This window comes from Macaca nemestrina, chromosome 10 (assembly GCF_043159975.1).
Source record: "Macaca nemestrina isolate mMacNem1 chromosome 10, mMacNem.hap1, whole genome shotgun sequence".
Lineage (NCBI taxonomy): Eukaryota > Metazoa > Chordata > Mammalia > Primates > Cercopithecidae > Macaca > Macaca nemestrina.
Genome location: NC_092134.1, coordinates 15,981,530 through 16,004,223, shown reverse-complemented (window position 1 = coordinate 16,004,223; position 22,694 = coordinate 15,981,530). Strand labels below are relative to the sequence as shown.

The 22,694-nt window shown below is 48.6% G+C and overlaps 1 protein-coding gene across 4 annotated transcripts in view; it reads right to left on the bottom strand.

The window, feature by feature from the left end:
* Window positions 1–22,694, bottom strand: part of LOC105495113 (nitric oxide synthase 1) — a 147,155-nt gene that overhangs the window by 3,576 nt on the left and 120,885 nt on the right. For all 4 annotated transcript variants that reach the window (XM_011764385.3, XM_011764337.3, XM_011764352.2 and 1 more), the window contains 7 exons: window positions 15,786–15,979; window positions 13,175–13,344; window positions 8,628–8,838; window positions 7,880–7,967; window positions 5,923–6,044; window positions 3,981–4,129; window positions 1,343–1,537 (listed from right to left, as the gene is read on the bottom strand). In XM_011764385.3, coding sequence (XP_011762687.1) covers window positions 1,343–1,537; window positions 3,981–4,129; window positions 5,923–6,044; window positions 7,880–7,967; window positions 8,628–8,838; window positions 13,175–13,344; window positions 15,786–15,979 — 1,129 coding nt within the window. The remainder of the gene's footprint in view (window positions 1–1,342; window positions 1,538–3,980; window positions 4,130–5,922; window positions 6,045–7,879; window positions 7,968–8,627; window positions 8,839–13,174; window positions 13,345–15,785; window positions 15,980–22,694) is intronic.

The following is a 22,694-nucleotide window of genomic DNA, read 5'->3' as shown; positions in this document are numbered from 1 at the left end:
GTTTTGAAGAAAGTCACCCATCTGTAGAGTGGGTTCATTTTCATTTTCAGTTGGGGTGATTTTTTTTTTTTTTTTTTTTTTTGAGACAGAGTCTCGCTCTGTTGCCTGGGCTGGAGTGCAGTGGCGCGATCTTGGCTCACTGCAACCTCCGCCTCCCGGGTTCAAGCGATTCTCCTGCCTCAGCCTCCTGAGCAGCTGGGACTACAGGCATGCGCCACTATGCCCAGCTAATTTCTGTATTTTTAGTAGAGACGGGGTTTCACCATGTTGGTTGGCCAGGATGGTCTCAATCTCTTGACCTCATGATTCACCTGCCTTGGCCTCCCAAAGTGCTGAGATTACAGGCGTGAGCCACTGCGCCTGGCCATTTTTTTTTTTTTTTTGAGATGGAGTTTCACTCTCGTCACCCAGGCTGGAGTGCAATGGCGCGATCTTGGCTCACTGCAACTTCCACTTCCCGGGTTCAAGCGATTCTCCTTCCTCAGCCTCCTGAGCTGGGACTACAGGTACCCACCACCACGCCTGGCTAATTTTTGTATTTTTACAACAGACAGGGTTTCACTGTGTTAGTCAGGCTGGTCTTGACCTCAGGTGATCCTCCTGCCTTGGCCTCTCAAAGGGCTGGGTTTATAGGCTTGAGCCACTGAGCCCAGCCGGGGTGAGTTTTTAACTCCCTTCCGCAAAATCCTGGGGAATCTATAAAAGTGAACACGGTGAAACCCCGTCTCTACTAAAAAATACAAAAAACTAGCCGGGCGAGGCGGCGGGCGCCTGTAGTCCCAGCTACTCGGGAGGCTGAGGCAGGAGAATGGCGTAAACCCGGGGGGCGGAGCTTGCAGTGAGCTGAGATCCGGCCACTGCACTCCAGCCCGGGCGACAGAGCCAGACTCCGTCTCAAAAAAAAAAAAAAAAAAAAAAAAAAAAGTGTCTCTTGAGGGTCACACGAAAGAGACTGAGTATATAGAGGGCTCCACAGCTCTCCTCGGATCTGTTTGTGCAGTGCTCAACCTGTACAACTACACGGGGCAGTGCTGCAGCTTCTGAGGCAGGAAAAGTTAGGTTAGAATAGTTTCTGTCTAGTTACCAGAGGTCCATTCACTCGTTATTTTCACACATGGCCTCCAGTCATATTTACTACACCTGCCTGCATGCCCAGCCATCCTTCTACTTTCTCTGTCATTGTTTGGGGCCACCTATATCCTCTACCCTCAGTGGTAAGTGCAGTGAATGGGAGCAGGGATATCATCGTGGCTCCCTAATCATCAAGACAGGTTGGATGAAAAAGAGGGGATAGGAGAGTGGATATAGGAAAAGGGACCTGGGAAGCCAGCCTGTCACGCACCCTCATCCGACTGATGAACACGCCGGCGTCCTCTGCCGAGAGCTTCCCCTGCTGGGTCATGATGCGCTGGATGGCTTTGAGGACATCAGCGGCCATGGTGACGTCCCCACAGACGTAAATGTGGCCCCCTTGCTCCTTCAGGGCTCGGTACACAGACTCCGCCAGCTGCTCCTGCAGGATGTCCTGCACGTACTTCTGCAAGGAGCAGAGGGCAGTGAGAAGGGGCTGGGCTGTACAACATGCCTGCCATAGCCCATGTCCTCCCGGGAAGCAGAGCCTGACTCAGGGGCTTGTGGGCAGGTAGGATCTTTTGTGAGCTGATCCCAAGGAACAAGAGTAAGGGACTGGGAAGAATGAGATAGGGAAGGCGGGAAAGTCAATTGGAGGGTGCAGGAATGCATTGCTACCCTCTTTGGACAACTGGAGCTCAGCTCTGCTAAGGACCCTCCAGGGAGCTGGACAGATTGCTTCCCAGAATCATCCGCTGCAGAGGGGAAAGACGGGGAACATTCACTACCCACTCCTCTCTCCTGGTGGCCAATGGTCCCTGGGTGTTAACACCTGCACACGTCCAGGTGTGCGGCTGGTTACTGCAGGCATCCTATGTTAGAGTGCCAGGGAAGCCCTGGGCCGATAGCAAGAGATGGGGGTGAGGTGAGGGGCCGGCTGCTGTAGCAATAGCAGAAGGAAAAGGTGGGCTGAGAGGGTGTGAGGTGGGCACAAGGGGTGTCTAGTACAGCTCCAGGGAGCTCATTGGTTCAGGATATCTTTAATTTGTCCAGGAAACTCCTGCTCTGAAGCTGATATTCAGCTGGAACATGCTGGCATGGCTGTAGTGACTCTTAAGACTGACATACTTCCACCCACACTGCTCGGACTCTCTGGGTGCCCCCCAACCCACTGCAATGTCCTGACTCCTTCCCTGGGACCCTCAGACCTCCCCAAGAGCCAATGGAGCTTTAGTACTGTGGTCCATGTCCATTCTGACTAGTATTGCCTCTCGTGGACTGTTAAATTTCTATTTATTTATTTATTTATTTATGAGACAGAGTCTCACTTGTTGCCCAGGCTGGAGTGCAGTGGCATGATCTCGGCTCACTACAACCTCCGCCTCCCGGGTTCAAGCCTTCCTCCTGTCTCAGCCTCTTGAGAAGCTGGGACTACAGGCAAGCGTCACCACACCCGGCTAATTTTGTGTTTTTTCTTTTTTCTTTCTTTTTTTTTTGTAGAGATGGGGTTTTACCATGTTGGCCAGGCTGGTCTCAAACTCCTGGCCTCAAGTGATCCACCCACCTCAGCCTCCCAAAGTGCTGGGACTAACAAGCATGCGCCACTGCACCCAGCTAATTTTTATATTTTTATTAGAGATGGGGTGTTACCATGTTGGTCAGGCTGGTCTCGAACTCCTGACCTCAAACGATCTGTCTGCCTTGGCCTCCCAAAGTGCTGGGATTAAAGGTGTGAACCACCGCACCCAGCCTAAATTTATTTTTTTAAATTTCTGTTTTTAAATATTTTAAATTTTTATTTCTAACTATTTATTGTTTAGAGACAGAGTCTTGGTCTGTCGCCCAGGGTGGGTTGCAGTGGCATGATCACGGCTCACTGAAGCCTTGACCCCCCAGGCTCAAGCTGCCCTCGTACCTCAGCCTCCCAAGGAGCTGGGACCACAGTCATACGCCACCATGCCCAGCTAACTTAATTTTTTTTTTTTTTTTTTGTAGGGACGGGGTCTAAGCATCTTGCCCAGGCTGGTCTTGAACTCCCAGACTCAAGTGATCCTCCCACCTCAGCCTCCCAAAGTGCTGGGATTACAGGCATGAGTCACGGTGCCTGGCCCAACATTTTTCATTACAGTAAAATACACGTCATGTAACATTTACCATTGTAACCACTTTAAAGTGTACGACTCAGTGGCATTAAGTACCCTTTTCAGTGTTATGGGATCATCACTATCTGGTTCCAGAACTTTCTTCTTTACCCCAGATGGAAACCCTATACCCATTTGCAGTTAACTCCCCACTCTCCCCTCCCTCAGCCCCTGGCAACCACTAATCTACTCTGTCTCTATGGATTTGCCTATTCTGGATATTACATATAAGTTGAATCTTATAATATAGGCTGTTAAATACTTTATTGTATCACATATATATTTTTGAGATGGAGTCTTGCTTTGTTGCCCAGACTGGAGTGCAGTGCCACGATCTCAGCTCACTGCAACCTCTGCCTCCTGGGTTCAAGTGATTCTCCTGCCTCAGCCCGCCAAGTAGCTGGGACTACAGGTATGCACCACCATGCCTGGCTAATTTTTGCATTTTTAGTAGAGATAGGGTTTCACCATGTTGGCCAGGCTGGTCTTGAACTGCTGACCTCAAGTGATCCACTCACTTTGGCCTCTCAAAGTGTTGGGATTACAGGCGTGAGCCACTGTGCTCGGCCTGTTAAATATTTTACGTAGATATTTTCCCTACCCATGCTTTCTGAAGTAGAGAGCAACTTCACAGAAGGGAAATCAGGAAGCTTAAGAGTGAGGGTGAGGGGTTTCTGAGAGTGGGATGTACAAGTGTGTACACACATGAGTGTGCACCAGTGTGCACATGTGTTGGGCTGGGCTGGGGGATGCGCTGCTGGGGGTTACCTTTGGTTTGTCTGGCTCCCGGGAGTAAGCCGTGTACAGCTCTCTGAAGACCCCCTTGTTCTTGGCCTGCAAGGTCTCTTCCCTGTAGATATGATCTATCTTGGATTGCCGGCACCCGAAGACCAGGACCATGGGGCAGGGGTTCATTCCTGGGGACCGGGAAGACCTTATGTCACCGATGGCTCTCTGCCTGATGTGTGGGGTGGCTGAGGTGCCAGGGATGGGGAACTGAGACCTTAGCGTGCGCCATGCGATAGAGGCTCACGAACACTGGGGCAGGCAGATGTATGCGTGCACACACATGTACGCAGGTGGGTGCTCACATGCTCACACATGCACACACTGAGGAAGGAGGTGACGTGTGTTCAATTTTAGTGGACCTCCCTCCCAGGTCTCAATCCTTCTTTCTGCTCCTTGACTACTCAGGAGCCCCCACCTGATGCCCAGACTCTGGAGCTAGATGGCCTGGATTGAAATCTCAGCTCTGTGATGAACAACTTAGTCAACTTTTTTTTGTTTTGTTTTTTTGTTTTTTTGAGGTGGAGTCTTGCTCTGTCACCCAGGCTGGAGTGCAGTGGCGCGATCTCGGCTCACTGCAACCTCCGCCTTCTGGGTTCAACCGATTCTCCTGCCTCAGCCTCCCGGGTAGCTGGGATTACAGGCGCCTGCAACGATGCCCGGCTAAGTTTTGTATTTTTAGTAGAGACGGGGTTTCACTGTGTTGGCCAGGCTGGCCTCAAACTCCTGACCTCGTGATCCGCCCACCTTGGCCTCCCAAAGTGTTGGGATTATAAATGTGAGCCACTGTGCCTGGCCTTTTTCTTTTTATTATTACTATTATTATTAAGATGGAGTCTCACTATGTCGCCCAGGCTGGAATGCAGTGGTGTGATCTTGGCTCACTGCAACCTGCAGAGTGAAATCTGCAGAGTTTCACTCTTGTTGCCCAAGTTGGAGTGCAATGGCACTATCTTGGCTCACTGCAACCTCTGCCTCCCAGGTTCAAGTGATTCTCCCATCTCAGCTTCCTGAGTAACTTGGATTACAGATGTGGGCCACCATGCCTGGCTAATTTTGTATTTTTAGTAGAGACAGGGTTTCACCATGTTGGCCAGTCTGGTCTCAAACTCGTGACCTCAAGTGATCCACCTGCCTTGGCCTTCCAAAGTGCTGGGATTACAGGTGTGAACCACCACATCCAGCCACAATGTACTCAACTTTCTAAGCCTCTGCTTCCCTATTTGCAAAATGGATATAACAGGACTGTTGTTGAGAAATGAATGTGAAACATTACAATTTTGCCTGATACCTGGCAAGTACTTTATAAATGTTAGCTATCCACTACAATGACAGTTCCATGGGGGCAAGTTTTACTGACTGATTGATTGATTGGTTTTTGTAATCATCCCTCGAATCAATGGAAAGGTTTTCATTTCTGTTTTAGTTGTTTTTCTGTCTTGTTCACTGCTATGCTCCAACACCTCCAAGAGTGTTTGGCACTTATTAGGTGCTCAATAAATCCTTGTTTAATGCATGCTACAATTTGGGTTTCTTTCTCTCTCCTGCCGAAGCTGATCTGCTGTGTCTTTCACACAGCACTTGCTCTTGAATAACAGTCTTTGCAATAATTACAAAAGCATAGCCATTTGATAAGGACTAACGCCTACCTTTTCCAGGCTATTGGATTATTTTTTTTGAAGGGATCACATCTTAACAAATGTCCTCTGGGCCTGGAATTTCAGGCCCCTGGGACAGGCTGTTTGGATTACACCATGAACTTCACCTGTGGGTCAGGCTGGTGCTACACGCCCCGGCTTTTCTGAGGCAGTGACGCCATGGAGAGACACCTTCCACCTTCACTGTTCTCTAGGGCTGCTGAGACACAGCTGGACCTCCCCAGGTCTGGGGGTGGGAACCAGGCAGCCGCTGGACTGTAACCCACCTTTGTGTTGGATATCAAATTGCCGCTGTTGCCAGAAGCTTCGGAAAGGTGCAATGCCGGTGCCCGGTCCAACGAGGATGCAGGGAACTTGGGGGTTCCGGGGCAGGTGGAAGCTGGGTGCTCTGGGCAAGGAAGAGGGGGTCAGAAGTCTTGAAGAGGTCAAATCCAATCAAGAACAACTGAATCTTAGGTAGACCAGGTGGCTGTCTTCGGTAGACATACAATGAGACTTACGGCTCTTCAGCCGGGGCCAGGTGCCCCTTTTCAGGGTGGGAGTCTCACCGATTAAGGGAATTCCAAAATGGGGGGTCCTCAGGGTCTGGCTATTCTTCCATTCCCCAATTCTTCTCACTGCTGGGCTCAGCAAATTCAACCCAGAGTATCTCTACACTGGCACCATTGAGACTTGGGGGTGGACCTCCTTGGTCGTGGCACTGTCCTGTGCATTGTAGGGTATCGAGCAACATCCCTGGCTTCCAGCCACGAGGTGCCAGGAGTACACGTGAGTTGTGACAACCCAAAATGTCTTCAGACTTTGTCAAATGTCCCTGGGTGGCAGGGATGGGGTGGGGCGCTGCAAAAATCACCCTGGTTTGAGAGCCACCATTTTTTTTTTTTTTTTTTTTTTGAGACGGAGTCATGCTCTGTCGCCCAGGCTGGAGTGCAGTGGCCGGATCTCAGCTCACTGCAAGCTCCGCCTCCCGGGTTCACGCCTCCCAAGTAGCTGGGACTACAGGCGCCCGCCACTTCGCCCGGCTAGTTTTTTTTTGTATTTTTTAGTAGAGACGGGGTTTCACCGTGTTAGCCAGGATGGTCTCGATCTCCTGACCTCGTGATCCGCCCGTCTCGGCCTCCCAAAGTGCTGGGATTACAGGCTTGAGCCACCGCGCCCGGCCTTTTCTTTCTTTTTTTTTTCTTCTGAGGTGGAGTCTCACTCTGTCACCCAGGCTGGAGTGCAGTGGTGATCTTGGCTCACTGCAACCTCCAACTCCCGGGTTCAAGCAACTCTCCTGCCTCGGCCTCCCAAGTAGCTGGGATTACAGGCACCTGCCACCACCCTCGGCTACCTTTTTTTTTTGTATTTTAGTAGAGATGGGGTTTTGCCATGTTGGCCAGGCTGGTCTCAAACTCCTGACCTCAAGTGATCTGCCTGCCTTGGCCTCCAAAAGCGCTGGGATTACGGGCGTGAGCCACTGCACCCAGCCCAGAGCCACCGGTTTAACCAACAATGAAATCTTTAAATCAAGGAGTCACAGACTTCAGTGTGTAAAAGAATCACCTGGGGATGTTCAAGATGCAGATTGCTGGGCCATGCAGTACATCTGGGCTCAGGACGCTATGTTTGAAACACCAGAGGACTCTGATGTCAATGATATTTGGATCGTTTTCAATGGCACATGGACCATATTGTGAACATTCTAACCTCAGTGGTTGAGAAAAAGGATTGGCTAAAGCCACTGTTCAGGTAGAGAAGTTATTGATCGACAAAACAGGTTAACTATAACTGGTCTAAGATCAGCTATAGCCTTTAAAGCTGAGTTTGGGAGGAAAGGCGCCAATGAATGGGGGTGATTGGATTTTTTCCATCGCCAGGAAACTGGGACTGATTGGGAGTGACCAGCAGAATTTGGCTAGAATTTCCACTAGCCCATACAGTCCACGAAGGTGGAGACTGTATTTGCAGGGTTCTCCCCGATAGCTCCAGCATCTAGCCCAGTACACGCCCAAGTGAAATGTGTGTTGCATTGACTTGACGTCGACCAGAGGACTTGCCTAGCTTGCTGTGCTGCTCTGATCTTGTTTCCTTAACAATTAAGAGAGACGCAGGACATTGGTCTCCATTGTGTGCCACCCAGTCACCTCTCTAGAACCTTTCAGACCGGTCCACCTACTTCAACTTGCAACATCAATATGCAGATTTGAGATGATTGCTCATTTTTCTCCACTTATTACTCACCCTCTCACAAAACAGGGGACCACTTCGTCAGCCTGTATCCGGTTGAGCCAGGAGGAGCACACGCCGTGGTGAATTGGTCCTTCTCCATCTAGCAGAATAACCAAGGCAGTCAGGACCACCCACCGCTCTGAAGCACGGCCTCCCCTCCTCCCTCCAATGCAAAATGCTCACAGGCCCAGTGCCAAGTTTATCCTTTGGAATTCCTCCCCAGGATCCCTTCCTCTGAAGGGCAAGAGGGAACGGTACAGCTGGGGTGACTTCGTGCCTATACAACCACCCAGGGTTCTATTGGGTAGGGGTGGTTCGGATTCAAATCCTTCCCTATAGAAGGGTGCTTTTGGTGGCTTGCTGGACTCCTGGGACGGGCACTGTGCATTTTAATTGCTTTATCTAGGAGGAAAAAGACAGGGCAGAGCTTGGGTTATCTGACTTGCAACCAGCTGGGCCTGATACAGCAGAGCGCTCTCCCAGGGAATGAGTGGTGGTGGCTTGTTCTAGCTGGTGCTTTGGGGATATGAGGGGGCACCATTGCAAATACACGTCTTGCCTCTTTCCTAATTCTGCTCAGGCTTGGCTCTGCATCAGGGGACAGTTCACCTGCTGCTTCTTCCCCCAGTTTTCTGGTCTTGGGGGTGTGTCTCTTCCCAGGGATTTGGGATTTAGCCTGCAGGCAGTGGTTTAGGGAGCCCTCCAGAGGCCCCTTGGGGGAAAATGCAGCTGAGGGGGCTCTCCCAGTGCCTCCGCCCACCTCGAGTGCGGTAGGAAACGATGGCCACAGTGAGGTGCACTTCATCAGGGTACATGTCTGGGGAGGAGCTGATGGAATAGTAGCGGGGCTGCAGCAGGGACAGCTGGGTCAGGAGCAGGGTGGCCGGCATCTGGATGGATGGGAACTCCTCCAGCACCTCCACGATGGTGGGGTTCTTGCCCCATTTCCATTCCTCATACTCCTGCAAACCCTGTGCCAAGGAGACCGACAGAGACAAGCTTGAACCCAGCTGCTACATAGTTCCCATGAGGACCTGAGGGGGTCTAAGAAGGCGGCAAAGTGAAAGTAACAGTTGGCAGGTGTAGTGGCTCATGCTGGTAATCGCAGTGCTTTGGGAGGCGGAGGAGAGAGAATCACCTGAGACTAGGAGTTCAAGCCCAGCCTGGGAAACATAGTAAGACCCTGTCTCTACAAAATTTAAGAAAAATTAGCTGGATGTGGTGGTGGATGTCTGCAGTACCCCAGTTACTTGGGAGGCTGAGGTGGGAGGACTGCTTGAGTTCAGGTGCTTGAGGCTGCAGTGAGCTAGGATCACACCACTGCGCTCCAGCCTGGGTGACAGAGTGAGACCCTGTTGACAGAAAGAAAGAAAGACAGAGAGAGAGAAAGGAAGAAAGCAAGCAAGGAAGGAAGGAAGGAAGGAAGGAGAAGGAAAGAAAAAGACAAAGAGAAGGAAAAGAAAAAGAAAGAGCAATAACAGTTAACACTTGAATAGCAATTATTCTGTGCTGTTTTGATTCTCATGAGGACCTTATGAAATAGGTATTACTGTTTCCCCATTTTATATATGAAGAAACTGAGGGTGATAGAGGTCCTATGGCTACTAGGTGGTGATGCTGGGTGAAACTGAGCCTTGCTCTAGACAGTGTGTCTTCAGAATTTGTGTTTCTAGTCACTGCACACTCCTGAAGTCAAGAGAGACGCACTATAGAAGGGAGTCATGACTCACGCGGGGAGTGGCAGCATTCGGTGGAGACCTGTGATTTGTTGGTTGCAGAATCTGGAGATGCATCTTTGGAGAGCTTGGGTCATGTTCATGGCGGTGAGTGACAGCCCCGGAAAAATCAGGTTGGGGTGTGTGGAGGACCATGTTTGGGGACGTGTTGACAGCAAAGCCCAGCTGTAACCAGGCAACAGAGGAACTCTCTGGAGCTCTGGAGTTATTTTTCCTTAATCTCAGAAGATGCCCTAGGCAGTCTCTGATTGCTGGAACAGAAGGCTCAGTTTCTGAGACCAGCGTGCCAGTGCACTGTATAACAAAGATTTTCCCCAGTTTCTAAAGACTGTCCTGGCCTTATTTATTTATCTATTTTTTATTTTTTTTTGAGATGGAGTCTCACTCTGCTGCCCAGGCTGGAGTGCAGTGGCATGATCTTGGCTCACTGCAAGCTCCGCCTCCCAGGGTTCACGCCATTCTCCTGCCTCAGCCTCCCGAGTAGCTGGGACTACAGGCGCCTGCCACCACATCCAGCTAATTTTTTGTATTTTTAGTAGAGACGGGGTTTCACCGTGTTAGCCAGGATGGTCTCAATCTCCTGACCTTGTGATCTGCCCACCTCGGCCTCCCAAAGTGCTGGGATTATAGGCGTGAGCCACAGCGCCCGGCCTGTTCTGGCCTTATTAATAGGCGATGGCATCCTTGACATCGTGCTTCTCAGACCTCCAGCCTGACTGGCCTGCAACTGCAGGAGCAAAATGGACAAAGAGCCCTGGGCTTTCAACTCTTTGAAACTGACATTACCTGAAACGGACATCCATCACCCTGTTGGTGCCAGGCCTGCCTTCCCGCAGGCTGCTCCCTGCCAATGACCAAGCACAGGAGTCTCCAGGACTCCTCAAGAACCCTGCTGGGCCTTCCTTAAACTGCACTGCAGTCTAGAACGTTCTCATCCCACCTTTCTTCCTTTTCCTTTGGCTGGCGTTAGATTTGTTTTGAGGTCTGGTGGTTCTCCCAGCCCTATCTGATCCCTTTCCACTTTATGTCACACAAGTGTTTCCCCTAATAAAAATCCTTGCTCATTTAATCCTGTCTTGAAGTCTGTACTTTTTGGAAGAAATAAACTAATACACATGGGTTATATCAAATTCTATCTATCTATCTATCTATCTATCTATCTATCTATCTATCTATCTATTATCTATCTATCTATCTATCTATCTATCTATCTATCTATCTATCTATCTATCTTCTATCCATCTAGAGACAGATTCTTGCTCTGTCACCCAGGCTGGAGTGTAGTGGCGTGATCTCGGCTCACTGCAACCTCCATCTCCTGGGTACAAGCAATTCTCCTACCTCAGTCTCCTGAGTAGCTGGAATTACAGGTGTCCATCACCACGCCCAGCTAATTCTTGCATTTTTAATAGAGACAGGGTTTCGCCACGTTGGCCAGGCTGGTCCCGAACTCCCGACCTCAGGTGATCCGCCTGCCTCAGCCTCCCAAAGTGCTGGGATTACAGGCGTGAGCCACTGCGCCCGGCCTATTATTTATTTATTTATTTATAGAGATGGGGTCTTGCTCTTTCACCCAGGCTGGAGTACAGTTGGAAGATCGTGATTCACCATAGCCTCGAACTCCTGGGCTCAAGTGATCCTCCCACCTTAGCCTCCTGAGTAGCTGGGACTACAGGCATGTGCCATGATGCCCAGCTAATTTAATTTTTTTGTAGAGATGGGGTCTATGTTGCCCGGGTTGGTTCCAAACTCCTGGCCTCAAGCAATCTTCCCATCTCTGCCTCCCAGAGTGCTGGGATTACAGGCATGAGCCACTGTGCCCAAATTCTACTTTAAATAAGGTAAAAACAGTGCAATCTAATAAGGTACCAACAGTGCAATCTACAGTCCTTCTTCCTATTAGCCACCCTCCCCCATTAATTAAAAGTTTTAAATCAAAATTATACTTGCAGATAGTCTAAAAAGTTAAATAACTTTGTAAAGCTTATGATTAAAAATAATGGTCTCCTGTTCTACCTCTGCCATCTGCTTCCTACTCCCCGGAGGTAACTACTTACAGCTCTTTAAGTGTTCCTTCTGGTATTTATTTTCATATTTCTAAATACTACGCACTCGCTAATTAGCCTCTTCCTTGCTGCTCACCATTCAATCCCCTCTCCTGGACGGCAGAAGAAAGCTAAGCCATCCTGTGCTGGGGGCTTGCTTTCTGGGAAGGAGCCCCCATTGGTAGCAGCGTGGGCCGTTCTCCTGGGTAGAATTCTCACTGAGCAAGGCTTTGCAGCAGGCTGGGGCAGGTGATCCCAGGATTTCTAAGCAAGGTGGTAGAGGCTACGTTTGGTTCATTTTACAATCAGAGACCTCTGATCTCTAGTAGTTCCACCTGCAGCTCCTCTGCATTGGCAAAATCTCATCATAGCAGCCACATGGATGGAACTGGAGGACATCATGTTAAGTGCAAGAAGCCAAGCACAATAAGACAAATTTTGCATGTTCTCACTCATTTGTGGGAGCTAAAAACTAGAAGCAAATAAAGTCATGAAGACGGAGAGTAGAAGGAGGGCTACCAGTGCAGGGAAGGGTAGTGGGGAGGGGTGGGGGAAAGTGGAGATGGTTCATGGGTACAAAAATACAGTTAGAAGGAATAAGATCTAGGCTAGGCGTGGTGGCTCATGCCTTTAATCCTAGCATTTTTGGGAGGTTGAGGTGGGTGGATCACCTGAGGTCAGGAATTTGATGGTGAAACTCCATCTCTACTAAAGAAAAAAATACAAAAATTAGCTGGCCATGGTGGCAGATGCCTGTAATTCCAGCTGCTCGGGAGGCTAAGGCACGAGAATCGTTTGAGCCTGGGAAATGGAGGTTGCAGTGAACTGAGATTGTGCCACACGGCACTCCAGCCTGGGCTAGAGGGTGAGACTCTGTCTTAGGGACAAAAAAAAAAAAAAAAAAAAAAAAAAAAAAAAAAAAATCTACTATTTCCTAGATCTAGACAAGGTGACTATCGTCAACAATAATTCATTATATATTTAAAAATAACTAAAAGAGTGGAATTGGAATGTTTCCAACACAAAGAAATGATGAATGATTGAGGGGGTGAATACCCCCTTTGCCCTGATGCGATTATTACACATTGTATACCTGTATCAAAATATCACATGTACCCCATAAATACATACACCTACCAAGTATCCATAAAACTTAAAAAAACAACAAACAAGAAAAAACCTTATCTTTAAACCAAGGCATGGTGAGATCCTGTTTTTCTCCTAAGCATGGCCTAAAATGGCACTAATGGAAGCCCAAGGTTCCAAAGGAAGACAGAAAGAATAGAAATTTCAGTTGTAGCCAGGGAACTGTTTGATTCAAAGGAGTCACTCTTGCTCTGCCAGGCCTTAGAACTGGGGGCAGACTAGCCACATTGGACCAGCCAATATGGCGACCTACAGCAAATAATGGCCCCCTTGGCTCAAGACTGCCATCTGCTGGAAGCCTGGTAATAACAGTTTTCAACTCTTTAAAGACGAGGAGATGAAAGGCGCTCCCTAGGGTTGTGCGAAGCCTGAGGACCCACCTTGCTGAGGACCAGCAGACGCTGCTTCTCCTTCTCATTGGTGGCTAGGGAGGCAAACTGCTGCAGCTGCAGGGGCGTTGGTGGCGTGGTGATGTCCAGGTAGTACTTGAAGGCCTGGAAGATGGTGCAGGGTGGGAGGCGGTGCTCGTCTGTCCAGTTACTGATGACGCCTGTGGAGGTACAAGGCGGGTGAGGGGTGGGTGTGGGAGGGCTTGAGTCTAAGTCGGGGGTTCAGGTCTGCTCCTGGAGCAGAGGATGGGGCCAGGTGAGGAGGGTGGCTCCAGAGCCAAGCAACCTTCTAGCTCTCCACCTTCCATGCCCAGAATCCAGGGGATTTCATGTGTGCAAGAAGCAAATCCAAAATTAATTATGCAAATGAATCCAAAAATTAAGAAAAATACATGAAGAGAGGAGAAAAATATTAAAATAGCATGGCATAGTCCACTGGCGTTCTATACAACGAGCCCCCAGCTGTGGGTGACAGAGATAAGCCTATTTCAGCCCCATGTATCATGGGATGGTGTCAGCCTCTCACCCCCTGAATGGGATGTTAGTGTTTGTCATTATAAACACTAACACTTATCTAGCACAGTCTATGTGCTGAGTACTATTATTAGTATTTTATATTAACTCATTTAATCATCACAACAATCCAAGACAGTGTTATTCTTCTCCCCGCTGAGAAAAATAGAAGCACAGAGAGGTTAAGAAATTTGCCCGAGGTCACACAGCTCATAAGCGTGAAGTCAGGCAGTGTGGCTTCAGACCTTGTTCTGACTACTATATTGTACTCCCTCTATATACTCTTCCTCCAATATGTCCCTAAATATAAGCCTCTCCTCCATCAGGGGTTCGATCCCAAATAAAAAGCTCTATTTCAACATAGAGGAAGTATTGTCTGGGTTGGATTTATTTTATTTTATTTTATTTATTTATTTTTTTAGACTGGGTCTCACTCTGTTGCCCAGGTTACAGTGCAGTGATGCGATCACAGCTCACTGTAGCCTTGAACTCCTGGGCTCAAGTGATCCTCCCACCTCACGCTCCTGAGTAGCTGGGAATACAGACATGAGCCACCATGCCCTACTAATTTTTTTTTTTTTTTTTTTTAAGATGGAGTCTCGTTCTGTCACCCAGGCTGGAGTGCAATGGTGCGATCTCGGTTCACTGCAACCTCTGCCTCCCAGGTTCAAGCGATTCTCCTGCCTCAGCCTCCTGAGTCGCTGGGATTACAGACATGTGCCACCATGCCCGGCTAATTTTTTGTATTTTTAGTAGACACGGGGTTTTGCCATGTTGGCCAGGCTGGTCTCGAACTCCTGACTTCAGGTGATCCACCCACCTCGGCCTCCCAAAGTGCTGGGATTATGATTACAGGCATGAGCTGCCGCACTCGGCCTGATGCCTGGCTAATTTTTGTATTTTTTTGTAGAGATGCAGTTTCACCATGTTCCCAGGCTGGTCTCAAACTCCTGGGCTCAAATGATCTGCCTGCCTCAGCCTCCCAAAGTGTTGGGATTACAGGCGTCAGCCACCTCACTCAGCCAGGATTTATTAAGAGAGGGTATGTCTCAGCCGGGTGTGGTGGCTCATGCCTGTAATCCCAGCACTTTGGGAGGCCAAGACGGGTGGATCACCTGAGGTCAGGAGTTTGAGACCAGCCTGGCCAACACGATGAAATCCCCGTCTCTACTAAAAATACAAAAAATTAGCTGGTGTGGTGGCATGCGCCTGTAATTCCAGCTACCCAGGAGGCTGAGGCAGGAGAATCACTTGAACTTGGGAGGCAGAGGTTGCAGTGAGCCAAGATTGCGCCACCGCACTCCAGCCTGGGTAACAAGAGCAAAACTCTGTCTCAAAAAAAAAAAAAAAAAAGAGGGTATGTCTCTCTAACGTAGTGTCTTCCTGAGAGGTTTTCAGCAGGGCTTTGACGATATGCTACTTTCACATTCTATCCTGACTTCACATCCTAGCTCTTTTGTAAAAGTGACAGTCCTGTATTGGTCTGCCAGGTAAGGTCACTGCAGTTCCTTGTACCTGACCCTTGAGCCCACTTGTGCTCCTGGATGAAGCACTGGGACCCATTTGCCTTTGAAATTTCTTCAATATGAATGTCAAGGATGGACACTTAAGCAGGCGAGAGCTTGATCTAATGAGGTAAAACATGTGGGCTCAATCCCTCGTTGGCCATCGAGCTTCCTATAGTACCTTTTGATTCTAAGAGGAGGCAGGATCAGATTTCTGCTGTTATTTACTTGGTGGGCAATGGGGTACTAGAGATTTTCCTAAGGGTTAGTGGTGAGGATGGAAAGTAAAAAGAGTGGCTACTGCTAACATCCACGTCTAGTCAATGAAGGAAGGTAGCAGCCCCCTTCTCCCAATGGTGAGCCATCGATGGCCTGGCACCGTGCGCATTTATTTGCTCAGCTGGTTGGCCCAAGGTTGATCAGCCATGAGAAAGGGGAAAATCTTCAGTGTCTCATCGGCTGCTAGCAACAGAGACCCACTCTCCTGCCTGGACTGGTGATTGGGAAGAACGGGTCTCCTCTTCCCCAGACACCCACTGCCTCTGCAGCTCCCTAGAGCAGAGAAGGGCCCCTGGGAATGTTACCTAAAGCTGTGTTCCGCTCCTCCAGCAGCTCCACTTTCACCATCTGGTTGACAGGGGGTGCGTCCTCCAGCCGCTCGATCAGGGCATTCACGAGGTCCTCGTGGTTGCCAGGGAAGACACCCAGGTGGTCCCCAGGCTGGTACTGCAGCTCCTGATTCCCGTTGGTGTGGAGACGCACGAAGATAGTTGACCGACTGCAGGAAATTGCAGAGGAATCAAAGGACAAGGGCCAGCAGCTACTTCCTCCTTTTCTTTGGCTCTTCTGTCTGTCCCTGTTGGCTGCAATTCTCTCCTTCCATTCTTGTTGAGGCCTGTGCTAACCAAGCCTATTCCCCCATCATTCTATTATTATTATGGTGAGATAGGGTCTTGCTCTGTCGCCCTGGCTGGAGTGCAGTGGTGCGATCACGGCTCACTGCAGCCTCTATCTCCCAAGCTCAACGATCCTCCCACGTCAGCCCTCCCAAGTAGCTGGGACTACAGGCAGGCACTGTCATGCCTGGCTAATTTTGGAATTTTTTGTACAGATGGAATTTCCCTATGTGGCCCAGGCTGGTCTCAAACTTGTGAGCTCAAGCAATCTTCCCACCTCAGCCTTCCCAAGTGCTAGGATTACAGGTAAGGGCCACAGTGCTCAGCCATCATTCTACACTGAGGCTTTTCATCAAGGTCACCAGTGAATTCCTCACTGCAAATCCAATGGCTGCTTCCTAGGTTTCATCTGGATCTGGAAGCAGTATTGGGCATAACTACTCACTCTCTCCTTCTCAACTCCCTTCTTTTGGATTCTAGCACCCCATTCTCAGTACTAATAGGGGTTCTCTCAGTGTCTAGCACTTCACTGTAACCACAGACTGTGGTATTCCCAATCTGTGAAATCCTACATCTCCTAGGAATTGCAAGCCCCACCGCCTTTGGCAACCAGGGTTCCTCGTGTTGTAACAGTAAAGGAAAAAAGACTTGGCTTTAAGCTTGGGTTCCTCCTATGCATAAACTCATCAATATTACAACATTGAGAGATCTAAAAAGACAACATAGAAGGAAACTCACTGTTGCCTGCCGGGTTATAACTTTTCTGCATTGATTTTTGTGTTTCAGGTTCAGGAGGCCTGTGCTAATCCAACAGCTTTCAAGAACAAACTCTCAGAATGTGATTATTCTGGTCCTTTAAAAAGTTTCAGTACAGGCCAGGCGCAGTGGCTCACACCTGTAATCCCAGCACTTTGGGAGGTGGAGGTGCGTGGATCACCTGAGGTCAGGAGTTTGAGACCAGCCTGGCCAACATGACAAAACCCCATCTCTACTAAAAACACAAAAATTAGCTGGGCATTGTGGCACGCGTCTGTAATCCCAGCTACTCCAGAGGCTGAGGCGGGAGAATCACTTGAACCCAGGAAGTGGAGGTTGCAGTGAGCCGAAACTACACCACTGCACTCTAGCCTGGGCAACAGGGAGAGAGTATATCCCCCACCCCCGCCACCCAAAAAACAAAAAAACGAACCCCACAAAAACCTTTCAGTACAGTATACTGCATTTTACACAATACCTGCAAACTCTAGGATCAACTACACTTGGATAAATCAAATCTTTTGCACCCTTTGAGCTATGATTGCTTTTTCAGACCTGCTTTTTCTTCATTGCCAATGAGTTTTCAGTGGATAGAGACGCTTGATATTCAACATGAAGTTTCTATATTCTCTATGGTATGTAAATCAACACTTGAATAGCCCAATGGGACTCGCTATTTAAAGGAGTTTTTGGCTCAACCAAGAACCCCTTTGTGCTACAAATAGCCACCATTATTAAAAAGAGTTGAGCGGGCATATTATTTTGGGGGAAGAAACGGTGTCAAGTATTTTCTTGAAGCAAGGCATCCCTGCCCTTAGCATAGTGGGGAACTTAGCGACCATAATTGTGAATGGTAGTATTAAGGTCTGGAGTCCCACTCTCCCTCCCTGGGCAGATCTTGCCCTGTCTGGGAACCTGCACGACTGAGCCTTCTCAGAGCTCACACCAGTCTTTGGTTCCTGGGGAGCAGACATTACCTCCAGAGAGCTTCAAGAAGTTAGAAGCCAGGGCCAGCAGGGGGCGCTGTGGGGTTTCTAATTTGGGAGCCTCCTAAGTTTACCCAAAGGAAGCCTTTGAAAGGCCCGCAAATCAATTCCCGCTTTCTTCCCAGATCATCACGATTTGTACAAAATAGAAACGCAGAGGACCCAAACTTGCTGAGCTAGCTCACGAGCACAGCCACCTCCCCCCAAGTCCTCTTGAACGAGGCAGAGGGTGGCCGTGCAGACAAGGAGCAGGCATGGGAAAGTGGCTGGCCCGTGGGCTAGAAGGTGGGTCCAGGCTCTGGCCCTGCTGGGAGTTTAATCAAGGGGAGTTTAATCAAGGGGACTCTGCATGCTGCTTGGGGGTGCTTGCTGAGAACTCCCAGCGTTGAATGGCCGCAGGGCCCCAGGGCACCTTGGTGGGCTGGTCTTTGATGCTTTGCTGGGAAGCCGACCCTCTGGGGAGTAGCACTGGCTCATAAACCAATTGTCTTAAATCTCAGTTCTGCTGAGCTTTGTAAGAGGATAATTTTTAAACATTTTTAAAAATTATTATTTTTATTTTTTTTGAGATGGAGTCTCTCTTTGTTGCCCAGGCTGGAGTGCAGTGGTGCGATCTTGGCTCACTGCAACCTCCACCTCCTGGGTTCAAGCGATTCTCCTGCCTCAGCCTCCAGAGTAGCTAGGATTACAAGCGCCCACCACCATGCCCAGCTAGTTTTTGTACTTTTAGCAGAGACAGGGTTTAACCATGATGGCCAGCTGGTCTCAAACTCCTGATCTCAGGTGATCCACCCGCCTCAACCTCCCAAAGTGCTGGGATTACAAGTGTGAGCCACCACGCCTGGCCTATTTTTTATTTTTTCTTAAAGCTTGGGACACATACGGGCCATATGAGAAGTACAGGGAGAAGGGGAAGAGGCAATGGAACAGCAGCCGCCATTTGGGCCCTATTTCCTTCTCCCCCGAGTGTCCCCTCTGTGTGATTTATTTCTAGTCACATCCAGAAGCATCACATACACACACATGCTTGGCGGTGGCTCAATGATAGGTTTGCAGATAAAAGAATAATTTGCTAATGTCCAGCATTAAATGGAAAAAAAACCCAGAAAATGTGCATTTTTCAGTGAAAAGGATAAATATTGTCAGCTGTGAACTGCTCAAGTTAACAAGGTTCATTCATTCAACACCCGTACATTGCGTGCCAAGCACTGTTCTAGGCACTGGTGAGAGAGTGATGGGGAAGGACAGCAAAGTGCCCTATTCTCATTGAGAAGTCACTTAAAAGATCTCAGGTGGGGTTGGTGATGTGGATGAGTGGGTGGTGATGGGTTGAGGGGAGTAGGCTATGTCGATAGGACAGTCACGGAGACCTCTCTGGCGATTTGACATTTAAGCAGAGACGTGCAAAGACCTGCAGGCACAGCATTCCAGGGATGGGGAAGAGCACGTGCAAAGGCCCAGAGGCAGAGAAAAGGTGGCATGTTCAAGGAAGTGAAAGAAGGCTGGAGTGTTTGTTTGGACAATAGTAGCAGCCATATCACAAGAGCCTCATGATGACCTGCCATGGGAAGGAGTTTGGAGGTTTCCTGAAGTCCAGCAGACCATCAGGGGCTGTGAAGCCGGGGAGTGATAGGCTTCAATTCACGGTTTTAAAAGATTCCTCTGTCTGACGACCCGCTTCCATAGTAAAAGATTAGGATGGAGGTGGCCAGAAATTCACACCTTATACAAGTAGGACACCTAGTCCAAACCAGTTTTTCGCACCCTATGCAAATGGCACGCCTGGTCCAACCAATATTTTGCGTCCTATGTAAATCAAACACTGCCTCCTCACTAGACATCTGTAAACCCCCAAGCCCCCGTGCATTTCACCGTGGATCTGGCAACCCATTTCTCCAGGACCCCTCTCTTCAGCAGAGAGCTTTTTTTTTTTTTTTTTTTTTTTTTTTTCAGACGGAGTCTCACTCTGTTGCCCAGGCTGGAGAGCAGTGGTGCGATTTTGGCTCACAGCAACCTCCGCCTCCCGGGTTCAAGTGATTCCCCTGCCTTAGCCTCCCGAGTAGCTGGGATTACAGGCACCTGCCAACATGCCCAGCTAATTTTTGTATTTTTAGTAGACACGGGGTTTCACCATGTCTGCCAGGCTGGTCTCAAACTCCTGACCTTGTGATTCGCCTGCCTTGGCCTCCCAAAGTGCTGGGATTACAGGTGTGAGCCACCGCACCCAGCCCTTTCTTTCATCAATTAAACTTCTACTCTTAACCTCAAAAATAAAATAAAATAAAATAATAAAAAAAAAAAGAAAGAAAGAAAGAAAGGAAAGATTCCTCTGTCTGCTCTTTGGAAACCGGTGTTTTTAGAGAAAAGCTCAGAAACCAAGAGACAAGTTGGGTGGCTATTCCAGTCAGTCAGACTGGACATGCCCATGGCTTTGCTCAAGGTGGTGGGTCTGAGATGTAGTTGAAAGACAAGGCCAAGGGCATCTGCTGAGCGACTGCATGACCCAGGCGAGAGGGAGAGAGGAGTGAGGATGACACTGGAGGTTTTGACTGAAGCCAAACGTTGATGTCCTCTGTTGAGATGGGGAAGGCTGGAGAGAAGCTATTTTACTCGAGGGGAGATGAGACTGAAGCATTCTACCGATCAAGAACTCTGCATTGTAATGTCTGCCATTCTCCCAGACATCCCGGTGCTGACCTTAACTTCTGCTGTTCTTCCTTCCTGGACCCCCCTCCTCTTTCCCGCCTTTCTAAAGCCCACCCTCCCATAAGAGGTTCATCTCAAGTCCTGCATTCCCCTCTTGCTCCTGATTTCTAGGACTTGGTGTCTACACCCCACACACCAGCCATCCATTATGCTCTCTCTTCTGTGTCATTTGCTAATTGTTGTACGTGCATTAGAAAATTTATTTCCAGGCTGTGATGGTGACTGCGGTCACTTTTCTCTTTAGATTTTCAAGGATCATCCTCAAAAGGCTGCCTACTTCCTCATAAGCACTTTGCCTGCAATTAATGGTCTCTCGTAGGGGGATTAGTGATATCTTGGTCGTGGCCTTTTAGGCCAGACAGCCCAACTTCAGCCTCGGGCAGGAGAAAACGGGAGAGTCATGCTTTTTCACTCAATTATCCTTTTTCTTCTTTTTTTAAATAAGCCTTATGAAGCTGGAAATGGTATTAAGCTTGAAAATAGGTAGTGCTTTTAAAGCACTTTAAGCTTGAAAATAGAGAACATGCTTTTTTTTTTTTTTTTTTTTTTTTTTTTGAGACGGAGTCTCGCTCTGTCGCCCAGGCTGGAGTGCAGTGGCCGGATCTCAGCTCACTGCAAGCTCCGCCCCCCGGGTTTACGCCATTCTCCTGCCTCAGCCTCCCGAGTAGCTGGGACTACAGGCGCCCGCCACTTCGCCCGGCTAGTTTTTTGTATTTTTTAGTAGAGACGGGGTTTCACCGTGTTAGCCAGGATGGTCTCGATCTCCTGACCTCGTGATCCACCCGTCTCGGCCTCCCAAAGTGCTGGGATTACAGGCTTGAGCCACCGCGCCCGGCCAGAGAACATGCTTTTAAAGAGAGAAACACGGAGGTAAGACTGGGTCCTTTTTGTGCTAATTCATAACTGATTTGAATTCTACACTCCAGTTCTAACCTTGTTTGGAATATTCTCTTGCTAGTCACTTTTAGACCCGTCGCTTAGAGTCAGGTGCCTCCTCTGGATGGGCGGGGGTGGGGGCTGATTTTGGGACTTTTGGTTTCACTTAGTATCAAAACATTTGCAAGTTTCCTTGCTACTTATGTACTATGGCTTTGGGAGTAAATTCTGTAAGCTGATCTTTCATAGTTTGTTGCTGAAGGAAATTTCCAGTAGATTATTAGGCCTTCTCATGCAATGCTACTTATATCATCCCTTCCCATAGGACCAAAATAAGTAGTAAGAGATATATTTCAAATACGGAGTCCCTCTCCATATCAGGGGCCATTATGCTCTGAATTGCACTTAACTAATTATTCAGAGATTAATTTCCCACTCCATTTCTTTAATGTTTGAGAATCTAAGAGAGAATATGAGAGCCCTGGGGCTCTGCTCTGTTGATCACTTTTATCAAAGGTTTGGAAGATTACATAGTAAGCACACACACTAAATTTGCAGGTGACATGAAGCACGGATGGATAAGGAATACTGACGGGACTCTATGATATGCTAGTTGCTTTATGTAGCTTATTTTTAATACTTAGCAGCCTTGCAATGCTGGTGAGGCCATCTGTGTAGCCATTTGGCACACTGACTTTGGAGTCAGATAACCAGGTCGGTGTGACCTTGAGAAAGTCACTTGTATTTTCTAGTTGTCATTGTTCCTATTTAAAATGTGTATGATAAGAGCGCCTACTTCCCAGGCTGGTTAGAATTATAAAAGATCCTGGACAGAGGACTCAGCACAGTGCTTGGAACACAGAGAGCTCTAGAAAAACATTAGTCATCTTCATAGCTATCATTCCTATTATGTAGGTAAGGAGACAGGGGCTCAGATCACCTAAATGGCTTAGCCAAGGCTGCACAGCTAGTGCATGGCAGAGCTGGGGTTAGAGCCCAGAACTGCTTAATCAAGAGCCTACTCTTAGACATCACATCTCAAATTGATCAAACTGGGTCTGTCCATCCATCTCTCTACTTGTATAAGTAATTTTTCTTTTTCTTTTTTCTTCTCTTTTTTTTTTTTTTTGAGATGGAGTCTTACTCTGTCACCCAGGTTGGAGTGCAATGGTGCAATCTCAGCTCACTGCAGCCTCCGCCTCCTGGGTTCCAGCGATTCGCCTGCCTCAGCCTCCTGGGTAGCTGGGATTATAGACCCCCACAACCACACCTG